Consider the following 24,504-nt stretch of genomic DNA (forward strand, 5'->3'; position numbering starts at 1 on the left):
TTTGGTGTGTTTTTTCCTGTATTCATTTAATGGGACCCCAACTTTCATCAGTTGTAACTGATTCTCCTAGGCTAGGGAAACTGAATTTCAGTCTTTGTGAGATGTGTTACTAGACACCTTTACAAACACATTGGTGAAGACATTTTTTGGTAAGGAATTTATTCCAGGACTTTTTAAGATATCCCCCGACTACTAGAATATGACCCTGCTCCATGTGAAGGACCAGAGACCACAAGCGCAACAGTCACAGCAACTGTGATTAAGTTCCTGTATCTGTGTCACGTGGGAACCCTAATTAGGAGACCATAAGCAGTTTCAGGAGTCTATTCATTCCAATGGGAGAAAGAGAACTAAATGTTTATCGCATTTTTGTAACCCATTATTTTGCATAAGGCAAAGCAAGGTGACACAGTCAAGCAGAAGCCTGCTATGTAGGGTTGCATAAGGCGTGAGATTAGCTTTCCTGACCTGAAAAGGCATTTTCTGTTTACTAAAGAGCTGGAGAGACAGGAAGACCTCTGTTACTGTCTAAACACTCTAGCAACGACTGCTATCAGAATATAGAGGTATTTCGGGGGAAAAAAATATCACTTCTCAAAAGTGGGGGTCCTTGAGGGGGTACCAGCCGGGTCCCCAGTACAATTACATCATCACAATAATTTAATCACAAATCTAAACACCCCTATTCTGGAGGCCCCTGGCACAATATATTTGTTTTCAGGATCCGTTTCAAAGTCCTGGTAATAACCTATAGAGCTCTGCATGGCCAAGCACCAGCAGATTTAACTGACCTGCTTGAATGGTACGAGCCTACTAGGACCCTGAGGTCAGCTAACCAAGGCCTACTGACCGTCCCTCAGACAACCTATGTCACTAAAGGTGACAGAGCCTTCCAGGCTGTAGCTCCCAGTCTCTGGAATGCCCTTCCGCAGGACCTGAGATCTGCAAGGTCTGTAGGTATTTTTAAGAACCAACTAAAAACCCTTCTGTTCAGAAATGCTTTTGCTGAATTTGGTTTTTGATTTTGTCCTGTATGTAATATGTCTGTTGTTTTTTAGTTTTATTGTACAGTTACTTTCATCGTTGTATTTTTATTGTATGTCAAGCACTTTGTGAGTCTTTCTCTGTGAGAAGTGCTATATAAATAAAATGTACTTACTTACTTACTTACTTACATATTTTCAGATGGGGGTGCGCGGCCAAACACATTTATTTGGGTGATCCTTGGCATGAAAATGTTTGGGAACAACTGACTTAATGTACCTTTAAGCTGTAATTAATCATAACCTGCAGTACAGTACAGTACAGTTACATGTATCACTGACTCCCCTGTTAGTGGAACCTACAGTATAATAGCTGCCAAATCTCTGCTTCCGACACACAAAGCTCCTCTTGGCAGCGCCTGAACAACAGGATAAACCAAACCACATCATCGCCGTTGGGCAGATAAACCTCTCATCATGTCCATATTCCAAATATGTTTAGGCCTGACAAATACCTTAAAATGTCTTCTAAATCATAACTGTTTTCTGAAAAAACATATGTTTCTATGATGAGTAGTGCTCAAACGTTTTAATGCCAAGGAACGTATTTGTCTACCGACCAACCCCATCTCAAAATATTTTGTTCCAGGGATCCCCCCAGAACAAAGATTTACAAAAGTTAGCTTTAAAATATAGATTATATATACTGTATATATATATATATATATATATATATATTTAAAGATTTGCAGATTTACATTTTCCAGATAAAAAAAAAAATAGCACATCTACAAGCTCACAGTGAGCTTTTGTATCTGCTATTTTTTCAACAGTTAAAGAATAAAATAATGGTTAAAGTGGTGAAAATATAACGTAACAAAGATGCGTTCCCATGTCTTGGGTTAACGGCCTACTTGATCATACTAAAGCGTCACACAAAAAGCATCGAAAGTAGCAGATCTACAAGCTAGAAACGTGGTGCGAAGGGACGCTTTTCGAGCTTGTAGATCTGATGCTTTTGACTTAGAATACTGAGAAGCAACAGTTTTGCACATACAAGGTTTCCAGCCAGACGGAGACAACAACAGTGTGGTTCGGGGTGTTTGGTCTGTCGCCACACAGGCGTGCTTGCCAAGTCAAACAGGCACTTCCGAGGGCAGCCTCCCTCTGCCCTGCCCCGCGGGGTCCTTCCTTCCTTCCTAGGGGGGCAAATCCATGCCGCCAGAACCATAAAAAGCCAGAAGCCTCATCCACCAGTTCAGTTCATTGGAGCGAATAGACTAGACTAAAACTTTAGGGAGGGACTAGTGGAGAAGAGAGTCATTTTATGTTTGGTTGCTCTCAGGTGTTGCGTGCTGAAAATAGCCGATCTACAAGCTCACAATGCGTCGCAGCGCGACGCGTTGTGAAAATCAGTCAGTGTAGTGTAAAATCAGTCATTGCGATGCCATCAAGGCCTACCAAAAATACATTTCAGTTGACTAAATCAACTGTAGATTTAGTCGCCTAAAATCTTATGATATTTAGTCGACTAAAATTAGACTAAAACTAAAACTTTTCAGGTGACTAAATTATGATTAAAACTAAATCAAAATTTGGTGTCAAAAACAACAATGCGTGCAACAACTGGAGGACGGACGACGGACGTCCAGAAAAACCGAGGGAACGCTGCCAGTCAAAGTGACTCCTGGCCAATCACAGCACGTCTTTTCCGGGACTCAAATCAATCCCTACTACTAATTCAGAGCGATTATTTTTCGATTATTTTTAGGCAATTCCGCGATAGAATCACATTTACACTGCTTCTAAAGACTCCACCTTTTGCACAAAAATCGCGCATTTTACCCGAATGTTCCTAGCTGCTTCTCCTGAAGCTATGGTATTTCACTTTGTACAAAAGTAATGTGTAAATTTACTGAGCATATCTTTCCCGGAAGTTCTCCTACGCAATTTTCGTCACGAAAGTATCAGGTTACAGTTTGCTTCAAGCCTCAAGCAGCAACGCAGCGAGACTGCCCCCCCCCCCCTTCCTCCGAGAGAGAGGGAGAGGGAGAGGGAGAGGGAGGGAGGGAGACAGTGAGCTGGAATATAGGCTACCCCTCTCCCACTACTTACATTGCGCGTGGAATGGATCCAAGTACAACATTAACCTCTATGCTGGATGTGTGAATCGCCTAAAAACAGCGATGTTTGACGAGACACACGTGTGTTTGTGTAGTCCGTTAATAACAAGCATGGTACGTTGGTAGCGATACTTTTGTACTTTTACTTGAGACCTGAAGTTGGGAAGTGTTACCGAATATGTGTCGTGTTTCTATGCGAGTCTAGAACGTAACTCGACAAGTGTTATCCTTATGCATAGATTAAAAGCTGCCATTTCATTTGCCTTGACTAGCCCTTACCCGTTCAAAGATATGAGCTCCAAAAGGATGTGCAGTGTGTGGGTTATGGGATGTGCACTGTGCATACAGTATATGAGGGATGGAAAGTAACTTTAACTGGTGCTTGCATGATAATATGTAGGAGCATCAATGTAAGAAATACCCGTTTCGTTTAATGGCAACCCCCCCCTCCCCCCCCCCCCCCCAGCCCGCCCGCCCACCCGCCCACCCGCCTGCCTGCACACACACACACAGAGAGAGCTGGTTAAACATGTTGCCTCATGCTAGATGCAGAATAGATGTGCCTCAAGCTAGATGCAGAATAGATAGTAGATACACCATAAAAATGCTAATATACAGTATATGATTTGTGAAAGTGACAAACGGGCTTCACAGTTATGTTAGGTGTGTTCATATGCTAATGGTGATGCGATTTCAGATCAATTGCTCGAGCCAATGAGGAGAAACGCTGTTTCAGACAGACAGACAGACAGACAGACAGACAGACACTCACTCACTCACTCACTCACTCACTCACTCACTCAGACATTCGCAAAATTATAGTATAGATGTTGAAAGTGAACACGTAACGTGTGAAATCAGTGGTGGACATTTTAGACTGAAGTAAAAGTATCAATGAGCAGAGTGAGACCAGCACAACAGAACAGAGTAGCTCAAACGGGACCAATAGTTTGTCAATAGACAGTGTCCACTATTGCTGTAGCCTCGCGTAACCCATGAGTCCCTGCATGGGCTATAGTGCGCACACATGACAGATTTGGTGAGAGGCTGATAGCCTATTCATTCACTTCACCTATATACCCAGACAGTACAGCGATACTAACGCCGATACCTACTCAACCTCTGTAACAAAGGAGGTTTGCTCATTGGGATGATGCATTTGCGACGTCGCTTGCCACACGGCACGGATATTTTTAAATTTTCAACATGTTACACCCATAGAGTTATAATAAGTAGGTTACACCACGGACAACCGCTTTTCGCTTGCGTCGCGTGTGTGAGTGAGTGAATGAGTGAGTGTGCGTTCATGCCTCGGAGATAGAGAGAGCACAGATACAGACAGCGTCTATAAAGCTGCGTGAGTATGACGTTTTAAGCATTGTTTCCCAAGTACTGTGTGGGTCTCGACCCACGGGTGGCTCGCGAAATGGGACTGTGTGTGTGTGCCAATGTTGTGTATTGTAACTGCGTCTTCTATTGCAAACAGTGCTAAACTCTTCAATCAATCAATCAGTCTAGATACAACAACCTCGCAAATTTGCCTACAGCCCCCCCCACCCCCACACCACTCAAAAGTCCTCAATTCAACATATAGGCTACGTCAGTAAAAGTACAAAAGTATTGACTGTCAGCCCAGACTACACTGGACACCTTACACAATTGTTCCTGTTTCCTGAGTTATTGGTGTCCGACCAAGTGTGCCTTTTTGTTCATGATAGATATTGACAATAAGGTATTGAAAACATTTTAATCTGAATTAAAACCTAAACCCTTATGTTGATCAAATATAGAGCAGTCCTGCCTGAGCGCCCCTAAACCCCTTATGTTGATCAAATATAGAGCAGTCCTGCCTGAGCGCCCACAGGGCGCGAAGCCTTTCTAGTTCAATTAATTATTGGCCATGATTCCGTCCAGTTCCTGATGTTGCGCGGCTCAGCTGTTCTTAGAGGCTGCGTGCAAAAAGACCCGCCCCCACCTGCCTCTGATTGGTCTACCAACTTCCGTTTATATGATGCACGCGGAAGTGATGCAGAATCCCTCCGTCCCGCGATGCATACTGCATGCCCCAAGCCAGAGCCGAATGAGGCGTCTACGTTTCTATGTCTATGGCAAATCCAAGCCAACATGAGTACTTTCTACTTTTGGTGCTATAAGTACATTTTGATACCAATACTTTTGTACGTTCACGCAAGTACATTTTGAATTCCGGACTTTGTTTACACTGCAGCTTTTACAGATAAGTACAAAATGTGAGTACTTTTCCCACAACTGCTACTTAAAGCTATAATCTGTAACTTTTCCAATAAAACAAATCTTAAAATTGACCTAACTATTACATCGCTAACGTTTTAGAATACCAACTCCGTGAATTTCAGCCCCTAATGACTTCTGTAAATATGTTTTCTATGATCCTGGCTGGGGACCGGATTTCACGGGAAAAATTACGTCATCTTCATCCGAACCACTGATCATTTTTGTCCAGAAAACGGTTAGGATTTTGACTTTTGTAGAATCGGAACTATATCAGTGGTTCTCAAACATTGTCAGGTCAAGGACCCCCAAAATGATATGAATATCAAAATATTTTGTTTTCCGGGGACCCCCAGAAGCAAAGATTTGAGTAAAAAAATTTCACTCTGAATTTGGGTCTTGCCTTAAGCCAGATGCAGAATAGATACAAGCGAGAGAGGCAGACAGAAAGAAAACATGACCATGCACTTTCCACGGAGCTGTCAGCTCACACCGCCTGCCCGCCCACCCCAGGCAGGGGAACGCCGTTAATGGAGCATCCAGACGGAGGCTGTGAAATGGAACCTGCCAGTGATGTGTGTGAGCGTGTGTCACAGAGAGAGAGAGAAAGGTGGAAAGACATCTTTGCATCTTCCTCTGTGTGTGTGTGTGTGTGTGTGTGTGTGTGTGTGTGTGTGTGTGTGTGTGTGTGTGTGTGTGTGTGTGTGTGGGTGTGTGTGTGTGTGCGTCTCCCCTACCTGCTGAGTCCATACATTCCTCCATTCCGGTGGCAGTGAAGCTGCTCTCCAGGATGGCCTCCATGTTTTCCAGGAAGTCCACAGACTGCAGGGGAGACTGGATCCGTGTGCCGCCTGCAAACCAGATCCACACCGCTCTTTACTGTCACACCACACAGCCTTACAGGTGGAACACAGTGGGTGACATTAATTTATGTCTGTCGTTTCGATTGTTTCCAGCTGGTATATATACTGTTCTTGACCAGTGTTGATAACAGCGTTACTGTAACGGAATACAGTAACTGATTGAGATCACTCAGTTACTTACAGTTGTGCTCGAAATTATTCAAACCCCTCTGAAAATTAGATTCATTAGCGTAACCCATTCAGGCCTAGAATTATTGAATGCTTTAACCAGTGAAAAATAGCAGATATACAAGCTCACAGCGCGGCACCGAGTGCCGCGCTGCGAGCTTGTAGATCTGCTATTTTTGAAAAAGTCGTGAAAATGTGTGCAAATCTTTGAATATATGTATTTTCAAAGCGAACGTTTGTAACTCAAAATGTTGCTTCTGGGTGGTCCCTGGAACTAGATATTTTGAAATGGGGGTCCGTGGCCCCCTGTGGGTCCTTCACATGAAAAGGTTTGAGAACCACTGACATAGTAGTCTCTCAAGAACAGACTAACTGAGCTCCAGTTAAGTGAAAAGGACCTTTTCTTTGACGATGGCTGGCCAGATTGCTGACATAGAAACATAGGTTTTTTCCAAAAATCTTAGAAGGATTCAAAAGACACTTATAGAATCAAATTTTCACGATTTTTCAAAAATAGCAGATCTACAAGCTCGCAGCGCGGCACGTATATATCTTCTATTTTTTTTATATTTAAAGTATTGTATATCTGCTATTTTTTATATTTAAAGTATTGCGTCATAACAACATTGTTTTTTTTACAACAAGGGTTCACATTTTAGATTGTAATTAGAGAAAAGAAAAAGTGAATGTTAAAATGTTTTCATTTGCTTCGTTCTATTGTTTTATCGCGTTTACCATGCTAAAAAATGGGACATGTGTACGCATGGGGGCATGCCTACAAGTGGCTTTTTAGACACAATAAGCCAGCAGTTCCTTTATTGCTATTTACTTTAGCACTTCTAGCCCCCATAAGTCACATCCAACCATGAAAGGTTGCGTTGTATCTTGGGAATGGGCATATTCTGTGTAAAATGACATATTTAGCTACTTGTACGCATGCCCCCAACCACTGAAATAAGAATCTCTAAAACAATAGAAAGAAGTAAATGAAATGATTGTATCACTCATCTTTTATATTCTTTAATTACAATCTAAAATATGAACCTGTGTTGTAAAAAACTAAAGTTGTCCTTTAACTGAACTATGCTCAAAACTGTATTTTTAGGAACATTCAGTTCCTTTGCAATTGTTTTATGTTCTGTTTCTTTTCCTTTTGTAAGCTCTTTAAAGGACAATAGGTCAAACTCTTGTGCGCATGTGGTTCCATTTCAACACACTCAGAGTTACAGACCAGTAAGGGTCCATTTGGTTGATTGGTTCCCGACTATCAATCCTTTAACTGGGGACTCCCTAGAACAGCATCACCTTACAGACATGTCAGATTTGTTGATAGATTTGTTCCCTTCTTCTTCTTCTACTTACCAGTCCCCCGCCCACACATTTCCTTCCCATGATGCTTTGGGAGTCTGGCTCTGAACTCATAAATCTCTGGTCAAAGATAAACAACTCAACATCAGGTTAGGCCCGATTCATGCTTAGTTGTACGACGATGCCAGCAACTGAAGATCTACCCTTTCACAGGAGATTATATTATAGACAAACAGGTTGAGGAAAAAATTAAACAAAAGAATGTAATTTGTTTATGTCGGATATGGGCCGAAATGTCAACATCGTGCCTCCGTAGTTAGCAGAGCATATAACTCTGTAAATAAATCATTTAAAAACAGCTTTTTCAGGTCAAATTGTGATGGTTTTCTTACCTTTTAACGTGAGCGTGTGTCCATCGTGCACGATCGTGCACAGATCTTGCACCACACGTGTGCACACCATTCGACGTTCGCGAAAGGCAAAAAAAAGTGCAAAGGTGTGTGTGTGTGTGTGCGTGCTGACCATCCCCAGCAGGTAGTGTGTCTCTGTGTGCGTGCGTGCGTGCGTGCGTGCGTGTGTGTGTGTGTGTGACCATGCGTGCGTGTGACCATGCGTGCATACCATGTTGTTTAGCCTGGACCCATCCCAGCAGGTAGTGTGTCTGTGTGTGTGTGTGCGTGTGTGCGTACCATGTTGTTTAGCCTGGACCCATCCCAGCAGGTAGTGTGTCTCTGTGTGCGTGTGTGCGTACCATGTTGTTTAGCCTGGACCCATCCCAGCAGGTAGTTGCTGGTCTGCTGCAGCAAGACGTTGTTGTCTCCTTCGTACGTGGCGTTGGGATCGTTGTTGTCCCGTAGCTCACCCAGCCTGTTCACTGAAATGATAGTACAACACATAGTTAGATGTACTGTAGGCATCATACTGTACACCCAGCCTGTTCACTGAAATGATAGTACAACACATAGTTAGATGTACTGTAGGCATCATACTGTACACCCAGCCTGTTCACTGAAACGATAGTACAACACATAGTTAGATGGAATACCAGAAAACACGCCCTAAAACAAACTCGACCCAAACTCGTTTCCCAACGGGTCTGTAGCCTTAAGCTAGATGCAGAATAAACTAAAATCAAATCTTTGCTTCTGGGGGTCCCTGGAACAAAAAAGTTTGCGATAGGGGTCCATCCGTGGAACAACATATTTTGAGATGGGTGTCCACGGCCAAAAACACATTTTGGGGGTCCTTAACCACTGATAGGCACATTCTACAAAATGTCTTCTAAATCATAACAATTTTCTGAAAAAAACGTATGTTGCCATCAGTGTTTCTCAAACTTTGTCATGTCAAGGACCCCCAGAATGATATGTATTTGGCCATGGACCCCCATCACAAAATATTTTTGTTTCAGGGACCCCAGAAGCAAATGTTTGATTTTAGTTTATTCTGCATCTAGCTTAAGGCCACAGACCCGTTGGGAAACGAGTTTGGGTCGAGTTTGTTTTAGGGCGAGTTTTCCGGTTACCGTTAGATGTACTGTAGGCATCATACCAGTTCACTGTAAACACACAATGCAACATATAGTTATACACAAGCACCATACAGACACAGCAACAAGATTAACATACATAAGTACGTCAAATCCAGCTGATATTGTGGAAGGAGGAAGTGAGTGATAATTAAGTTATTCTCTCGCCAACTAATGACTGATGTGGTCTGAATGTCAACTGCAGTTGAAGAGAGGAGTGGTTTTCTGGCTGCGCCTGTGAAGATGATGCACTGCCACATTACAACATCCTCCTCTTCCACCCTGCTTTCCTGTGTCACTAATCTAATCTCACTAAATCCTATGTTAATAAATCAACTACTGTACACTTAAGCCATGGCTGTAAGTATACTTTGTTGTGTGAAATGTTGAGACAACTTTGGACAATACAATGGCATGGCCCCAGGTTCAAAGTGATTAACTGAACTCTTGGAAAGTCCAACTCTGGACTCCTGAATCCTCCATACCTCCCTGTCGTGGCTGTGTTCTTAGCCCTACAACAGTACATACAGTATAAAGTGTATACAGGGTATTTGCACATTTCTAAAGTGAAATTGTAAGGACTTTAAAGACCTTTTTAGTACCTCCTCTGGTCAAACATTTGGTCAAATTGTCAAATATTAGAGGCAGAAATTGTGAAAATAGCAGATCTACATGTTCACGCGAGGCGTTGTGAGCATTTAGATCTGCTATTCTCACAATGGAACAGATCGAGTCAAAGTAAATGTAATGCCAACTCCTGCAAGTCCAAGTGCTTGTGAAGGGTGGTGGGGGGGTCCCCTGTTGAAATGGATTCATCTGGGTTCCCACACATCTTTACCAATTCATTTCCAAAACTTTTCTAAAACTTTTCCAGAATATTTAACCCGATTTCCAGGACTATATAACAATAATTCAGCTCAATAATGAGTCGCTTACTCCTATGCGCAATGCCCAAAAACAGGCAGTGTATGCCAGTGGTTCTCAACCTTTTCAGTCCGTGACCCCCGAAATAATCATATTTGAAGAGAGTTGAGGAATTTTGTATAACACGGTTTTATTGTGAAAATAGCCGATCTACATGCTCACAACGCCTCGCAACGCGAGGCGTTGTGAGCATGTAGATCTGCCATTTTCACAATTTCTGCCTCTAATATTTGACAATTTGGCCAATGTTTAATTTGTCATTTCAGAGGTATTAACAAAATCAATAACCAAAGACAATGCATAGATATTTTTTCCAGGACCTTCCAGGACCCTTGATCAATTCCAAAACTTTTCCAGTACTGGAAAAATATTTTTCTAATTTCAAAATATTTCCAGGAATTTCATGACCGTGGGAACCCTGCCTGCTTCACACCAGTGCATGTGAGTGTCAGTCACTCACTGGCCAGGTATCCGTGTGTGTGTGTGTGTGTGTGTGTGTGTGTGTGTGTGTGTGTGTGTGTGTGTGTGTGTGTGTGTGTGTGTGTGTGTGTGTGTGTGTGTGTGTGTGTGTGTGTGTGTGTGTGTGACTCACTGGCCAGGTATCCGTGTCCTCCACAGGCCTCTCTACACTCCTGGATCCCCCTCTGACCCGTCCAGGAGCCCAGAGGCTTCATGGAGCACGCCATGGCATGGATCTCCCTGCCCAGCTCCGCCTGCACATGCACGCATGCACACACACACAAACAAACACACAACGCACACATGCACACGAGAGCAAAGTTAATACAGTAACACACATCTGACTATGAAACACAGTAGTTCTCAAGCTTTTCCATGTCAACGACCACAAAATTGATATGTATTTGGCCGCGGACACTCATTAGAAAATGTTTTCTGCCAGGGACTGCCAGAAGATAACATTTGTGCTAAAAAGAAAGATCTAAATTATTCAAAAGATTAAAAGAAAAGTATGGTTAAAATTTGCAGACGTACAAGCTTGTAGATCCGCTATTTTTGAAAAGCCAACGTATAAATGGATAAAGTGGTTAAAATGATTGTGATGTTGCTTTTGCTGGGAACCCCTTGGTACCCCCCCAAGGACTCCTGGGGGTCCCCGGACCCCAGTTTGAGAACCAATGGTATAACACACACACACACACAGACCTGTCTTTCGCTGCGATCCTTCATCATCATCCCGATCTGGAGCTCCACGAAGTTCATGAACACCGACTTGGAGAAGTGGTCCAGAGCGTAGCACGCTGCTAGGTAGGGCAGGAGACGCCACTGCTGCTTGGAGGGGAGGGGAGGGGAGGGAGAGGAGAGGAGAGGAGAGGAGAGGAGAGGAGAGGAGAGGAGAGGAGAGGAGAGGAGAGGAGAGGTTAATATAGTCCCCTAGGGGGTCCTCAGAGTTACTGCAGGGGGTTCCTATTCTTAGTGGAACATTAGCCAAAGAATAGCTGATCTATAAGCTCACAACGGCTTGTGCTGCGAGGCGTTGTGAGCTTGTAGATCGGCTGTTTTTTGGCACAGAGGTTTGGTGTAGAGGGAAAGGAAAAGCAGACTAGTAGGTATTGACAGTTCAAGTGGTTAAATTTAAATATATGAAAATACACATTAATCCAACCTACACAGATGCTAGCGCCCTCAAGTCTAAACTGTATAAGAAATAATCCATGTAATGTACATTTTTAATCTGCAACGCAATGTAGTGGGGGTCCCTGCTTCATCTCTCTCTCTCAACTAAGGGGTCCTTGGCCTGAAAACGTTGAAGACCCCTGGTCTATACAGTACATTCCATTGGCTGAAATGCATGCAGATTTAATGCAGACCACATGTTTCCACAAGTCTAACATTGTTATCCTAAGCTGAACTACTAAAGAGCTGGAGAGAGAGACAGGGAGAGCCCTGTTTAGGGATGGGGCGATATGAAAATGTCATATCACCATTATCGTGACAAAAGAAATCGCGATTTACGATATTATCACGATATTATCTCGATATTCAAAATCCGTTGTGAGCTTGTAGATCAGCTATTTTTGGACAATTGATAGAGAGTGAAAGAAAACTTAAGTGCGTATATTATAAGTACCTTTTACCTTATAAAGGGTTTAAATGTTATGGTATATGCAGCTCGGCAAATAAAAGGTGAATTGATCCCAGTGCACGACAGAGGACGATATCACGATAAATGAAATCTCCACGATACGATTATCGTGAGTGTTTTTTTATCACGATAAACGATAATATCGCTTATTGTCCCATCCCTACCCGTTACTGAGCAAATATTCTATAGCAACGATTCGTCTTCTTTTTCTTTCGGCTAATTCCCGTCGGGATCGTTCAGCGCATCATCATCAGTTTCCATCTTCCTCCCTGTCTCCTGTCATGTCATCTCTCACCGCGTCCATAAACCTTCTACAGTATTTGGCCCTTTCCTCTTCTTCTCTTGCCATGATAGCTCCATCTTTAGCATCCTTCTCCCAATGTACCCCTCGTCCCTCCTTTTCACATGTCCAAACCATCTCTCCTCTGTTGATTTATCATCCAAACCATCTAACCTGGGTTGACCCTCTACAACAGTGGTTCTCAACCTTTTCAGGCCGCGACCCCCAAAATGATCATATTTTAACTGGGGACCCCCGTCCCCACTCTGACGAGCACTAAGAGTTGAGGCATTACATTCTGTATAACACGGTTCTATTGCCTCGCAACGCTGTTCTGGTATGTTTCCAATGTTCCGTGCAACAGTGACTACGTTCGATACTCGCTGTTCGGAAAGGTGTAGTTCCAGACTCTATATAGCATTCCGAGATTGTGGAATAGTTGTCTGGCTACACGAGATGTATCTTCCATTAAACGCAGCACTTCCGACAAATTCGAGCACTTCCGTTAAGACAACGCACAGCGCTAACCTGACTGTGCCAGCAATGCGTATGCTGCATACCACTCTGCTTACCATCATCTGGGATTGCTCGGGCAGACCCGATGTAAGGGGCGGGTCATTTTTTCAAATTCTTTAGCAGGTGATTGGATGGGGCCGTCTCTCTATCACAGTGTGGGAGTGCCAACTCCAACCACTCATATTGGCCTGTCTGCATGACGTTACACCCAGAATCCGCCTCCTGGGTTTCCACGTGGTCTGCAATCAGACTCTATTGGCTAAGAGCCGCTCAGAGCCCGCCCGTAGCTGCCGCTGATTCGTCCGGCCCGGGACTTTACGAGTGTTATCAACTCTCCCCGAGAGATCTCAGATGGTAAAGTAGGGCGGTACGCACTACTGCCACCATCTGGCGCAGTCATGTTAGCACAGCGCAGGTCGTCCACAGAGCCAGAGGAGGCGTCTACCTTTTTATGTCTACGGCTGCCACCCTCTTCTCACCCACACCCACCCCGCCCTCACACAGGAGGCTCTCACCTGCAGCTGGTACTCCAGCACGGGCAGCTCCTCCTCCGTGTCCTTGGGTCCAAACTGCCTCCTGGTGGCGGAGAAGCGTACTGCCACGGTCAGCGCCATCTTCAGGTTGGTCACCGCCATCCTGCAGATGGACACCCTGCCACCCGACAGGGCGCCCAGGGACGCCCCGAAACGCTTGTTGGGGTCCTGAGAGGGAGGGGGGAGGAGAGAGAGTATGAGAACCCAGAGACGCCCCGAAAAAAGAAATCCGAATGGAAATCCGTTCAGGCATTCATGAGATAGCAGCCATTATGTTTTCCTAAAATGTAAACAAAGATGGCTGCCATGTTTGAAAGATGGGGTTGCTATGGGGGTTAAACATGCAATTTCGCGATTGCTATCATGCCTACTACATTTTTTTGGGTAAACTTTTTTTTTTCTTTTTTTTTTTTAAAAACGGGAAATTCTTGGGACTATCAGGCCTGGCAGGTAAAGACATTGAAATAATCTCGGGACTATCGGGCCTGGCATACAATGAGTTAAGGCGTGTTACTTGTAGGTAAGTAAGAGCTTGTAGATCGCCTGTTTTCACCTATTCTAACAACACGTGTGCTGCAATCTCCACACCGACCAGATAGAGAAATCACTCAGAGAAACAAACACAGCTATCCTGGAATAACATATTATTTAGAAAACTCTCCTAAACGAAACAAACAGCATTAAGTTGGAGAGACTTCATTTGGCCTTTCCTCATGGAGTCTCCCAAACGGAAACACTATAAATCGCGTCCACAGCCTCTAACGTTTTCCCAGCATACGACAAATTAAGGTAAATATTTAAGAGGGCTGCCAAAGTGTGAATCATCTGTCAGTGCCTCTGCCGGGCCATAAACAGTTCCAGGTTATTAAGACGGTTCTGTCAGGAGCGCCGCTGACCCTCGTCTATATTTACATCTCTGGCGGGGGTGGAGGTGTGTAGGAATGTTTTGTTTCCATGAGCGTTGGCTGGCTGCTAACAGACCCTCATCAGGGTCCCAACGCGGCCACTACTGGGGCTCCAGGCTTCTCCCACAGAGGCCCTTAATGGTATTAAGAATTGGTGATAAGTAACTAAGTACATTTAAAGGACAGATGTTTTCATTTACTTCTTTCTATCATTTTAGAGATTTTACCAATTTTGATTTAGGGGCATGCATGCAAGTGGCTAAATATTTAGACACAATAAGCCCATTCCCAAGATGCAATGCAATGTTTCATGGCCAGATGTGACTTATGGGGGCTGGTGTAAATACAGTAGTAACAAAGAAAATGACAGCTTATTGTGTCTAAAAAGACATTTAACCACTTGTACGCATGCCCCCAACCACTGAAATCAAAATACTAAAATCACTAAACAATAGAAAGCAGTAAATGAAAACATTTTAACACTCATCTTTTCTTTTCTCTAATTACAATCTACAGTAAAATGTGAACCCTTGTTGTAAAAAAAACAAAGTTGTCCTTTAAGCCAAGTACTGTACAGAAGTACAATTCTTTCTGACTTGGAGCTACTTTTCCAAGGGGAATGTTGAGGAGTAGGAACGGTTAGTTTGAAGATTTAGGTTATTAATACAAAATACAAACATTAACCACTTAACAACTCCGCCACAGGTACAATCGTACAACGGTAGGAGGTTTCCATTGTGAAAGTACTGCAGGTGTACGTTAATGCTTTCTGAGCATAAGTAGAGCAGTTTTAAATATTCTTTTACACATTTTTAAATTACATATATATATTTTTGTGTGTGAAATGAGCTGCATAAAGAGTACTACAAGTATATGTTGATACCAATACTTTTGTACTTTTCCTACAGGACTTTTACCTGTAACAGAGTATTCTTATAACCTTGTGGCTACTTTTACTGAAATGTAAAGAATCTGAGAGGAATTCTTCTACTACTGCTGCTGCTGCTAACAGCCATCATTATGGTCCCAGCGCGGCTGCTATCTGCACTCTGCAGTCTCCCAGGGAGACCATGAAGGCCTGGTCAGAGTCTGAGCGCTCTTAAACACATCACTGCTGCAGTGTGGCCATGATGATCGCAGCACGCTGAAACAGCTGAACCAGAACACGCTGTTAAACACATTCAGGCCTAGAATTATTGAATTATTGAATGCTTTAACCAGTGAAAAATAGCAGATCTACAAGCTCACAGCGCGGCACCGAGTGCCGCGCTGCAAGCTTGTAGATCTGCTATTTTTGAAAAAGTCGTGAAAATGAAGTGCAAATCTTTGAATATATGTATTTTCAAAGCGAACGTTTGTAACTCAAATTTTGCTTCTGGGGGGTCCCTGGAACTAAATATTTTGAGATGGGGGTCCGTGGCCAAATAAATATCATTTTGGGGGTCCTTCAGATGAAAAGGTTTGAGAACCACTGACATAGTAGTCTCTCAAGAACAGACTAACTGAGCTCCAGTTAAGTGAAAAGGACCTTTTCTTTGACGATGGCTTGCCAGATTGCTGACATAGAAACATAGGGTTTTTCAAAAAATCTTATAAGGATTCAAAAGACACTTATAGAATCGGGTCAAAATTCAATTTTTCACGGTTTTTCAAAAATAGCAGATCTACAAGCTCGCAGCGCGGCACTCGGTGCCGCGCTGTGAGCTTGTATATCTGCTATTTTTCAATAGTTAAAGCATAAAATAATGATACACAATAATGTGTACCCGTTCTAAATGGGTTAAACACCCCCCGAACATGTTTGTTTTTCCTGATGCAAGACCCCAGGCCAGGCCAGGCCAGGCCAGGCCAGGCCAGGCCAGGCCAGGCCAGTCCATGTGCGCGTTTCATTGGGACAGGAATATCTCTCACACTGGCCGGTTCCCATCGTTGCAGACGCACTCAAAGCAGCCCCATGCTGTCTTTTAACAGGGAGTGCACGTACGTGCGTGCGTGTGTGTGTGAATTCTCAGAGAGAATCCATCTGTAGCAAATGCTGTTGTTGTGGTTTTTCAGGCCAAGGTGATTCGGCGGGGCTCTACGCAGCCTGCATAGTGTGCGTACAGGACAGAGACCAGCTCTGCTGTGTCTACTTTAAAAGATATTGTAAGTAACAACGAAATATAGATGGCAGTCATTCGCACAAAGAATTTGGACTATGCAATGGCCAGGCACTATCTACAAGCCAATCATGGCTCCCCAGCCTCCCTCAGGTTTTGGGGTATTGAAAAAATCACAGCCCCACCACGGGGAGGTGATATAATAAATAAACTACTTCGTAGAGAAGCAATGTGGATCAATAACCTTGACACCTTAGAACCCAATGGCTTAAATGAAGAACTAAGCTTATCATGCTTTTTATAGACGGTCCCTGAGGCATTCTTCCCTGTACCCTGTATGTGTTCTGTTTGCATTATACAGTTTAATATGTTTTTATTGGCTTAACACTGTTGGCCCCTATGTATGTACTTACACTGTTTGTATTTCTACTGTATATAATCATTATGCCTGAGACTGAAATGCAGCAACTGGTACCAGAGAGCCAACAACCATTGGTTTATTGAGAGCTACGCCCTCTCCTGTCTCTGTTTAAATGCACCTCTTTGTTTGCCGCTCCTCATGACTCTGATGAAGATGCACTAACATCGAAACGTTAGTCAACTCTTTTATACACCTCAATAAAAGGTTAGAACCGTCTGAGCTGCTCCATTGTCTCTCACTTCTGCATAGATGGCAGTCTGTTAGTAGTTTGGTTAAAGGGGAGAACCACCCATTTTCAACATTGAGCTACGTCATTAATATACCTAAGAGGAGTGTGGAAATAAGAGGGTGACACAGATGCGTAACAGGTCTAAATTCTTAAAGCGAGTGACCCACCTTGAAGGGGGTGACGTAGCGTCCATCTGGGGTGACGTCTCCAGTCTTGTTCAGGAGGTTCTCCCGTGGAATCCTCACCTTGTGGAACATCGCAAACCTGCACGGAGAGAAAGAACGATGCCTGTGTTTGGTCTCATATCAAAATATACAATACCACTATATTCGTATTTTCATTTTATTTAAGAATACACATCACGATATATGCATCACATCGCATGGCTTTCCTTTTTTTAATGGTTTAATTATCATGATTTCAAACATACATATAGCCTACAAGATATGAGACATTTTTGGAAAAGGAAATGCCTGTATTTAATAAAACATGGCCCACCAGCCAATAACATCTAATCCGACCCTGGATCTACAGTCAACATTAACTCCAATGAGGACAATGGATCAGCGTTCACGTCGCGTCCTCCGTCAGTAACCCAGGCCCGTCCGGGAAAACTAATGATCCTTCCAGCATTGATTGATTGAGGTGTTTTAGAAGTTTTGCATAGGAAAAGGTACAATTTCATGACAGTACAGTTCACTGACACATGGTCAAAAGGAAACTCAGGTAAGGCAAGTTTATTTTTCCGTTGAGATCCTTTCTCTTTAAAGGCCCATTCCCACTGGGCCAGATAACAGATAAAAAAATCTCTTTCTCCAGATATTTTTCCATTCAAGTGGATGGTAGATACAGATAAAAAAAATATCTGTCACAGATATTTGCTTTATCTGTGACAGATATTCTTTACAGGTAATCGCAATTATTTGACATAATCGTCATAATCGTTTCCATGTTGACAAATGTTAATATATTTTCAAATAGTATACAAAAATAGTGGAAATAGATGTTACGTGTTGAGAGTTGTAGATGGGCCATTTCCACTATGAATGTTCTTTTTTTTTATATATAAAGGGGTCTGGGACCCCTAGGGGGTCCTCAGAGCTACTACAGGGGGGCCTCCAAATGTTTGTGTGAGAGAAGCTTTTCTTTCTCCCTTTCTATATTAACCACTTGAACCTTAGTGTCCATATTATTCTGAGAACCACTACAAGCTCACAACGAGTGTCGTGAGCTGTCCAGCAAACACCCACTTACAAGCGCGGGCACACAAACACACACAGGGACCGGGACCCCCACCCAGGGGTCCAGACCCACAGGTTGAGAACCAGTGGACCAGAGCATGTCCCCTCCTTCACCACAACACGTGGAATGTTCTCCTCTCTGACCGACCGCTCTCCTCGGAGAGTCAGAGAGTCACTCCGCCCAAAATCATGTTTTCTTTTTAGTTTTGGGAGCTTATCCATTAAAGTCCTGGTTGTTTTGGCACTCTGTTTTTCCCTACTAAAGCATTATATGGATTGATCAAACCACCAAGTTTGGACGTGTGAGGCCTGTCACAATTATTGCATAATCCTCCAATTGCAATTATTTGACATAAATGCGATTACTTTTTCATAATCGTTTCCATGTTGAAAAAATTTCATATATTTTCAACATTTTCCAAAAATAGTGGAAATAGCAGATATACAATTACAAGCTCACGATGAGTTGCGATGCGACGTATTGTGAGCTTGTAGATCTTCTATTTCCACTGTCAATGTTCTTTTTTAAGTATAAAGTAGTCAAATATGTCATCTTCAAAGTCATTTCTTTGTATATTTAGGTTATGTGTCATATCTGCCATACATGTGCAACTTCAAAGCCTACAAAGCCAAACAGAAATGTGATTGTCAACTACAAAATTACAATTAAATCACTAATCGCAATTATTTGAGTGACAATTAATCGTCTTGTAAAATGTCATAATCATGACAGCCCCTACATGTGAACTGGAACATAAAATGATTCCTCCTGAGTCTGTGTGCCTCTACTGCCCCCTGCTGGTGTAAAACAGTAGGATTTGGGGTTGTACTGTATAGAGTAGAGCAGTGGTTCTCAAAGTGGATTTCAGGGACTCTATAGGTTCCTTTATGGGGGTCTAAATTAAAATATATAAGAAAATACTATAGCGAAAAAATTCAAGACATACTGGGATTGTGTTTGTCACCTACCCGTTGTCCAGTCCGTTCTGACCCAGCTTCTTGCCCATGTCTCCCACCAGAACACCAGGCATGGCCAGCAGGGTCTTTGGGTCTCTCACCTAGAATCACACAATTGAATATTTTATTAGACAAAAATTAAGAACAGTACAATTACAGTCAAAACAAAATAATGTAGTACAGCACAAGTATAGTACAAGTATAGCAGATCTACATGCTCACAACGCCTCGCAACGCATGATTTTTCACCAACGCGGACCTGCGCGCCCAAAGTGAAGCGATAGAGGTGACTAGAATAGAAGAAATAACTTCAGGTTTGGACGCAGTTTTATATTACTATTCGTGAATGCCCTAGACTAAATAGCACAGCGCTGCACTCTGCCACCTGTTAATAGCCTGGGAAAAAAATACTTGTATATCGATGCTGAAACCTCCTATTTCCATATTTCCAAGTTTTACGTGTTTTTCTTTTTTCAGCACTTTTCATAACTTAACGCCCTACATCGGCGCACAAGTGTCACGCAAAAGTAGTGAAAACAGCAGATGTACAAGCTGACACTAGATGTCGCATCGTGACACGTGAGCTTGTAGATCTGGTATTTTCATTTCTGAAAGTTGTCTTTCCATTTCCTGAAAGTAATGTTTTTTGGACATACAAGGTTTCCACCCGACAGCTGTGATATTTTATGTTCTATTTTATGGCTATGGGTTACCATCTAGCACACTACAGGGTTGCGCTGTGAGAATGTGTGTCCTTAAAAGGTCAAAACAACACCAGTAATTTGGTCCATAAAATACAGCCATCTAATATTGTGTTTGAGCTGGATTTATTTTTCTTATTTTTTATTAAGAGTAAAGAAAAGGAGGGCAAAAGCATTTTCTTAGAGGTGAAGAGGTCAGTGGTACTCAGCAACTTGAGGCTGATTTAAAGTTGGTTGTACGATGGTATCACATGTCAAACAGCCAATCTACTACCGGTAGTTGCTATGTTCATGAAAATAAACCCTTGAACATTATTGCCCAAAACAGGGATGCCAGTTTGAAAAGGATTAGGCACACTCTGTATACACTATAACAGGCTTGAAGTGAGTCCTTTGCAGATATAGAAAACATTTAGTTAGTCGCATAGAATAATTGCCTAATTTGGCCAAAATAAATTGGCATTTTTGCCTAACTCTATTAACACTGCTGCTTCACTGTGCCTCATTGCCAATGTCCTCAATCACTTTCTGCCTAAGTCAAAGAGATGGCTTTAGCAGAAGGTTGCAGATTGGCCGAACTTGTAGACTGGTTGTTGTTTCTCTTTGTCATGTTATGCTTAAATATACTGTATGAAGCTGGACTACTGAACAGAAACATGGCAACCCAGAGATGATCTGCAGTGCCATCTGGTGGACATATCTTGACATGCAGTTCACCTGAAAGACCTGAAAAATACATGTCTTCTAAATCCTAACGGTTTTCAGATAAACGTGTGCTTCTTTATCTTTGGTGCTCAAAGTTTTTCACGTCAAGGACCCCTAGAATTATATGTATTTGACCGCGGACCCCCATCTCAAAATATTTTGTCCCAGGGACCCCCCAGAAGCAAAGATATGAAGATTTGCACAACTTCTCACAATTTAAAAAAGAATAGCAGATATATATCTGCTATTTTGAGCAATTATGAGCTTGTATATCTGCTATTAGCCAAAGTATAACAAAATAATGGTTAAAGTGGTTACGGTGACAACAGATGCATCTTAATGGATTTGACTACAGACAAAAGGACAGTCAGCCTGGTAAAGACAGTTGGCGGCTGCTCAGATAGTTAAATAAATACCTGCACGACGAAGGAGTGCAGGCCGTGGCACATGGCGTCGGGCGTGTAGAGCTGTGCGAACACCACGGCGTGCGTGGCCGTCTTCCCCAGGTTGCCCACCCAGAACTTGGCAGCCTCGAAGTCCGGGGAGTTGATGACAAACTCCTGCAGGGGAGAGAAGGTTAACGGTAACAGTCTGATGATGGCATAATAGAGGGGTCTATTTAAAACATTAGGTGTTAACTAGTCTTGTGTGGCCAGACTGTTGCCTCCCACAAATTTCAATATGTTTGGGGGAGTTATTTTGTCTTTCTCTGGTGTTGTTGGTGTTACTTCCATGATATTTTCAAATGTTTTCATAAACTATACATGCATCGGTCTGTGCTAGTGTGTTTCTGTTATGTTTCCAATGGGACTACAGTTCCGTGCAGCAGTGACTACTTACGTTTACTTGCCTTTCGGGAGCTGTAGTTCCAGACTCTATATACTGTAGCATTCAGAGATTGTGGAATAGTTGTCTGGCTACGCTAGACTAGGTGTTAACTGACCTGTGTGCTGGGGTCGTAGGTAGCGGTGGTTCTCATTGCTCTGGTGTTGCTGCCGTGACTCAGCTCTGTCAGAGCAAAACACCCATAGACCTGTAGACATTAAGACACAGTCACTAAACACCCATAGACCTGTAGACATTAAAACACTGTCACTAAACACCCATAGACCTGTAGACATTAAAACACTGTCACTAAACACCCATAGACCAGTAGACATTAAAACACTGTCACTAAACACCCATAGACCTGTAGACATTAAAACAGTGGCACATTGTCATCATCGTATTCATGGGTTTCATTTGTAGTCCAGTCAGAACAGGTGTTCTGATTAGCGAAGAAGTTCTATGCCAATCAGACAATTGAAACACCTGTGTTGGTCCTCAACATGGACGGTGTAGGACTACAAATGGAACCCATGAATTTATATAAGAACCTTTCAAACATGAATCGCAACAAGGCGCCTCATGACACTAATAATCTAAATCACATTAACTCTGGCATGCATAATTCTAGCTTTATTATCAGAGTTTAAAAAGAAAAAAGAAACAGTGCTGGACTGCTCCTCTCCAAAGCCTGATTATACCGGGGACTGCCCATAAGTCTGAAGGTTCATTCCGAATTCAGTCCGAATTTAGTTAGGGTTACTGAGGTTAAGGTTAGGGTTAGGGTTAGAGTTAGGCATAGTATTCTTAACAAATTCGGACGAATGAACATTCGGACTAATGAACCTTTGGACGAATGAACCTTCGGACTAATGAACCTTCGGACGAATGAACCTTCGGACCAATGCCATGGCACCGATTATACCGGGGCATCCCAAAACCTGAGACCCAAAAGATTCATTTGGTGTCTCCCCACCGGGAGCCAAACGTACAAAAATACAAACATGAATCAGTGTTTCTCCATAGGGTGGAGTTGTAGCAGCGGTGGTGAATATTCTTTTATCAGAAATATTGGATGTTGGTGCTGCTATGCCTATCAGAGTTCACCTCACCCTGTTAGCTCCAGAATGAAAGGTGTGGGTGTGTTCTTTATGATGTTGTGTATTACAGACAGAGTAATCATTAGTTCTCTATGATGTTGTGTATTACAGACAGAGTAATCATTAGTTCTCTATGAGGTTGTGTATTACAGACAGAGTAATCATTAGTTCTCTATGATGTTGTGTATTACAGACAGAGTAATCATTAGTTCTCTATGAGGTTGTGTATTACAGACAGAGTAATCATTAGTTCTCTATGATGTTGTGTATTACAGACAGAGTAATCATTAGTTCTCTATGATGTTGTGTATTACAGACAGAGTAATCATTAGTTCTCTATGAGGTTGTGTATTACAGACAGAGTAATCATTAGTTCTCTATGATGTTGTGTATTACAGACAGAGTAATCATTAGTTCTCTATGAGGTTGTGTATTACAGACAGGGTAATCATTAGTTCTCTATGAGGTTGTGTATTACAGACAGAGTAATCATTAGTTCTCTATGAGGTTGTGTATTACAGACAGAGTAATCATTAGTTCTCTATGAGGTTGTGTATTACAGACAGAGTAATCATTAGTTCTCTATGATGTTGTGTATTACAGACAGAGTAATCATTAGTTCTCTATGAGGTTGTGTATTACAGACAGAGTAATCATTAGTTCTCTATGATGTTGTGTATTACAGACAGAGTAATCATTAGTTCTCTATGAGGTTGTGTATTACAGACAGGGTAATCATTAGTTCTCTATGATGTTGTGTATTACAGACAGAGTAATCATTAGTTCTCTATGAGGTTGTGTATTACAGACAGAGTAATCATTAGTTCTCTATGAGGTTGTGTATTACAGACAGAGTAATCATTAGTTCTCTATGATGTTGTGTATTACAGACAGAGTAATCATTAGTTCTCTATGATGTTGTGTATTACAGACAGAGTAATCATTAGTTCTCTATGAGGTTGTGTATTACAGACAGAGTAATCATTAGTTCTCTATGATGTTGTGTATTACAGACAGAGTAATCATTAGTTCTCTATGAGGTTGTGTATTACAGACAGGGTAATCATTAGTTCTCTATGAGGTTGTGTATTACAGACAGAGTAATCATTAGTTCTCTATGAGGTTGTGTATTACAGACAGAGTAATCATTAGTTCTCTATGAGGTTGTGTATTACAGACAGAGTAATCATTAGTTCTCTATGATGTTGTGTATTACAGACAGAGTAATCATTAGTTCTCTATGAGGTTGTGTATTACAGACAGAGTAATCATTAGTTCTCTATGATGTTGTGTATTACAGACAGAGTAATCATTAGTTCTCTATGAGGTTGTGTATTACAGACAGGGTAATCATTAGTTCTCTATGATGTTGTGTATTACAGACAGAGTAATCATTAGTTCTCTATGAGGTTGTGTATTACAGACAGAGTAATCATTAGTTCTCTATGAGGTTGTGTATTACAGACAGAGTAATCATTAGTTCTCTATGAGGTTGTGTATTACAGACAGAGTAATCATTAGTTCTCTATGATGTTGTGTATTACAGACAGGGTAATCATTAGTTCTCTATGATGTTGTGTATTACAGACAGAGTAATCATTAGTTCTCTATGAGGTTGTGTATTACAGACAGAGTAATCATTAGTTCTCTATGATGTTGTGTATTACAGACAGGGTAATCATTAGTTCTCTATGAGGTTGTGTATTACAGACAGAGTAATCATTAGTTCTCTATGAGGTTG

General features: G+C 42.2%; 1 protein-coding gene across 1 annotated transcript in view; it reads right to left on the reverse strand.

The window, feature by feature from the left end:
- The window catches only part of acox3 (acyl-CoA oxidase 3, pristanoyl), a 112,396-nt gene that overhangs the window by 77,595 nt on the left and 10,297 nt on the right, over positions 1 to 24,504 (reverse strand). Inside the window, exons 6-14 of the mRNA XM_080741346.1 lie at positions 21,782 to 21,871; positions 21,255 to 21,398; positions 19,445 to 19,533; positions 17,402 to 17,498; positions 13,563 to 13,748; positions 11,312 to 11,434; positions 10,740 to 10,860; positions 8,447 to 8,569; positions 6,094 to 6,207 (exon numbers count right to left, since the gene is read on the reverse strand). Coding sequence (XP_080597472.1) covers positions 6,094 to 6,207; positions 8,447 to 8,569; positions 10,740 to 10,860; positions 11,312 to 11,434; positions 13,563 to 13,748; positions 17,402 to 17,498; positions 19,445 to 19,533; positions 21,255 to 21,398; positions 21,782 to 21,871 — 1,087 coding nt within the window. The remainder of the gene's footprint in view (positions 1 to 6,093; positions 6,208 to 8,446; positions 8,570 to 10,739; positions 10,861 to 11,311; positions 11,435 to 13,562; positions 13,749 to 17,401; positions 17,499 to 19,444; positions 19,534 to 21,254; positions 21,399 to 21,781; positions 21,872 to 24,504) is intronic.

Source organism: Nannobrachium achirus (genome assembly GCF_963921795.1).
Source record: "Nannobrachium achirus genome assembly, chromosome: 14".
Classification (NCBI taxonomy): domain Eukaryota; kingdom Metazoa; phylum Chordata; class Actinopteri; order Myctophiformes; family Myctophidae; genus Nannobrachium; species Nannobrachium achirus.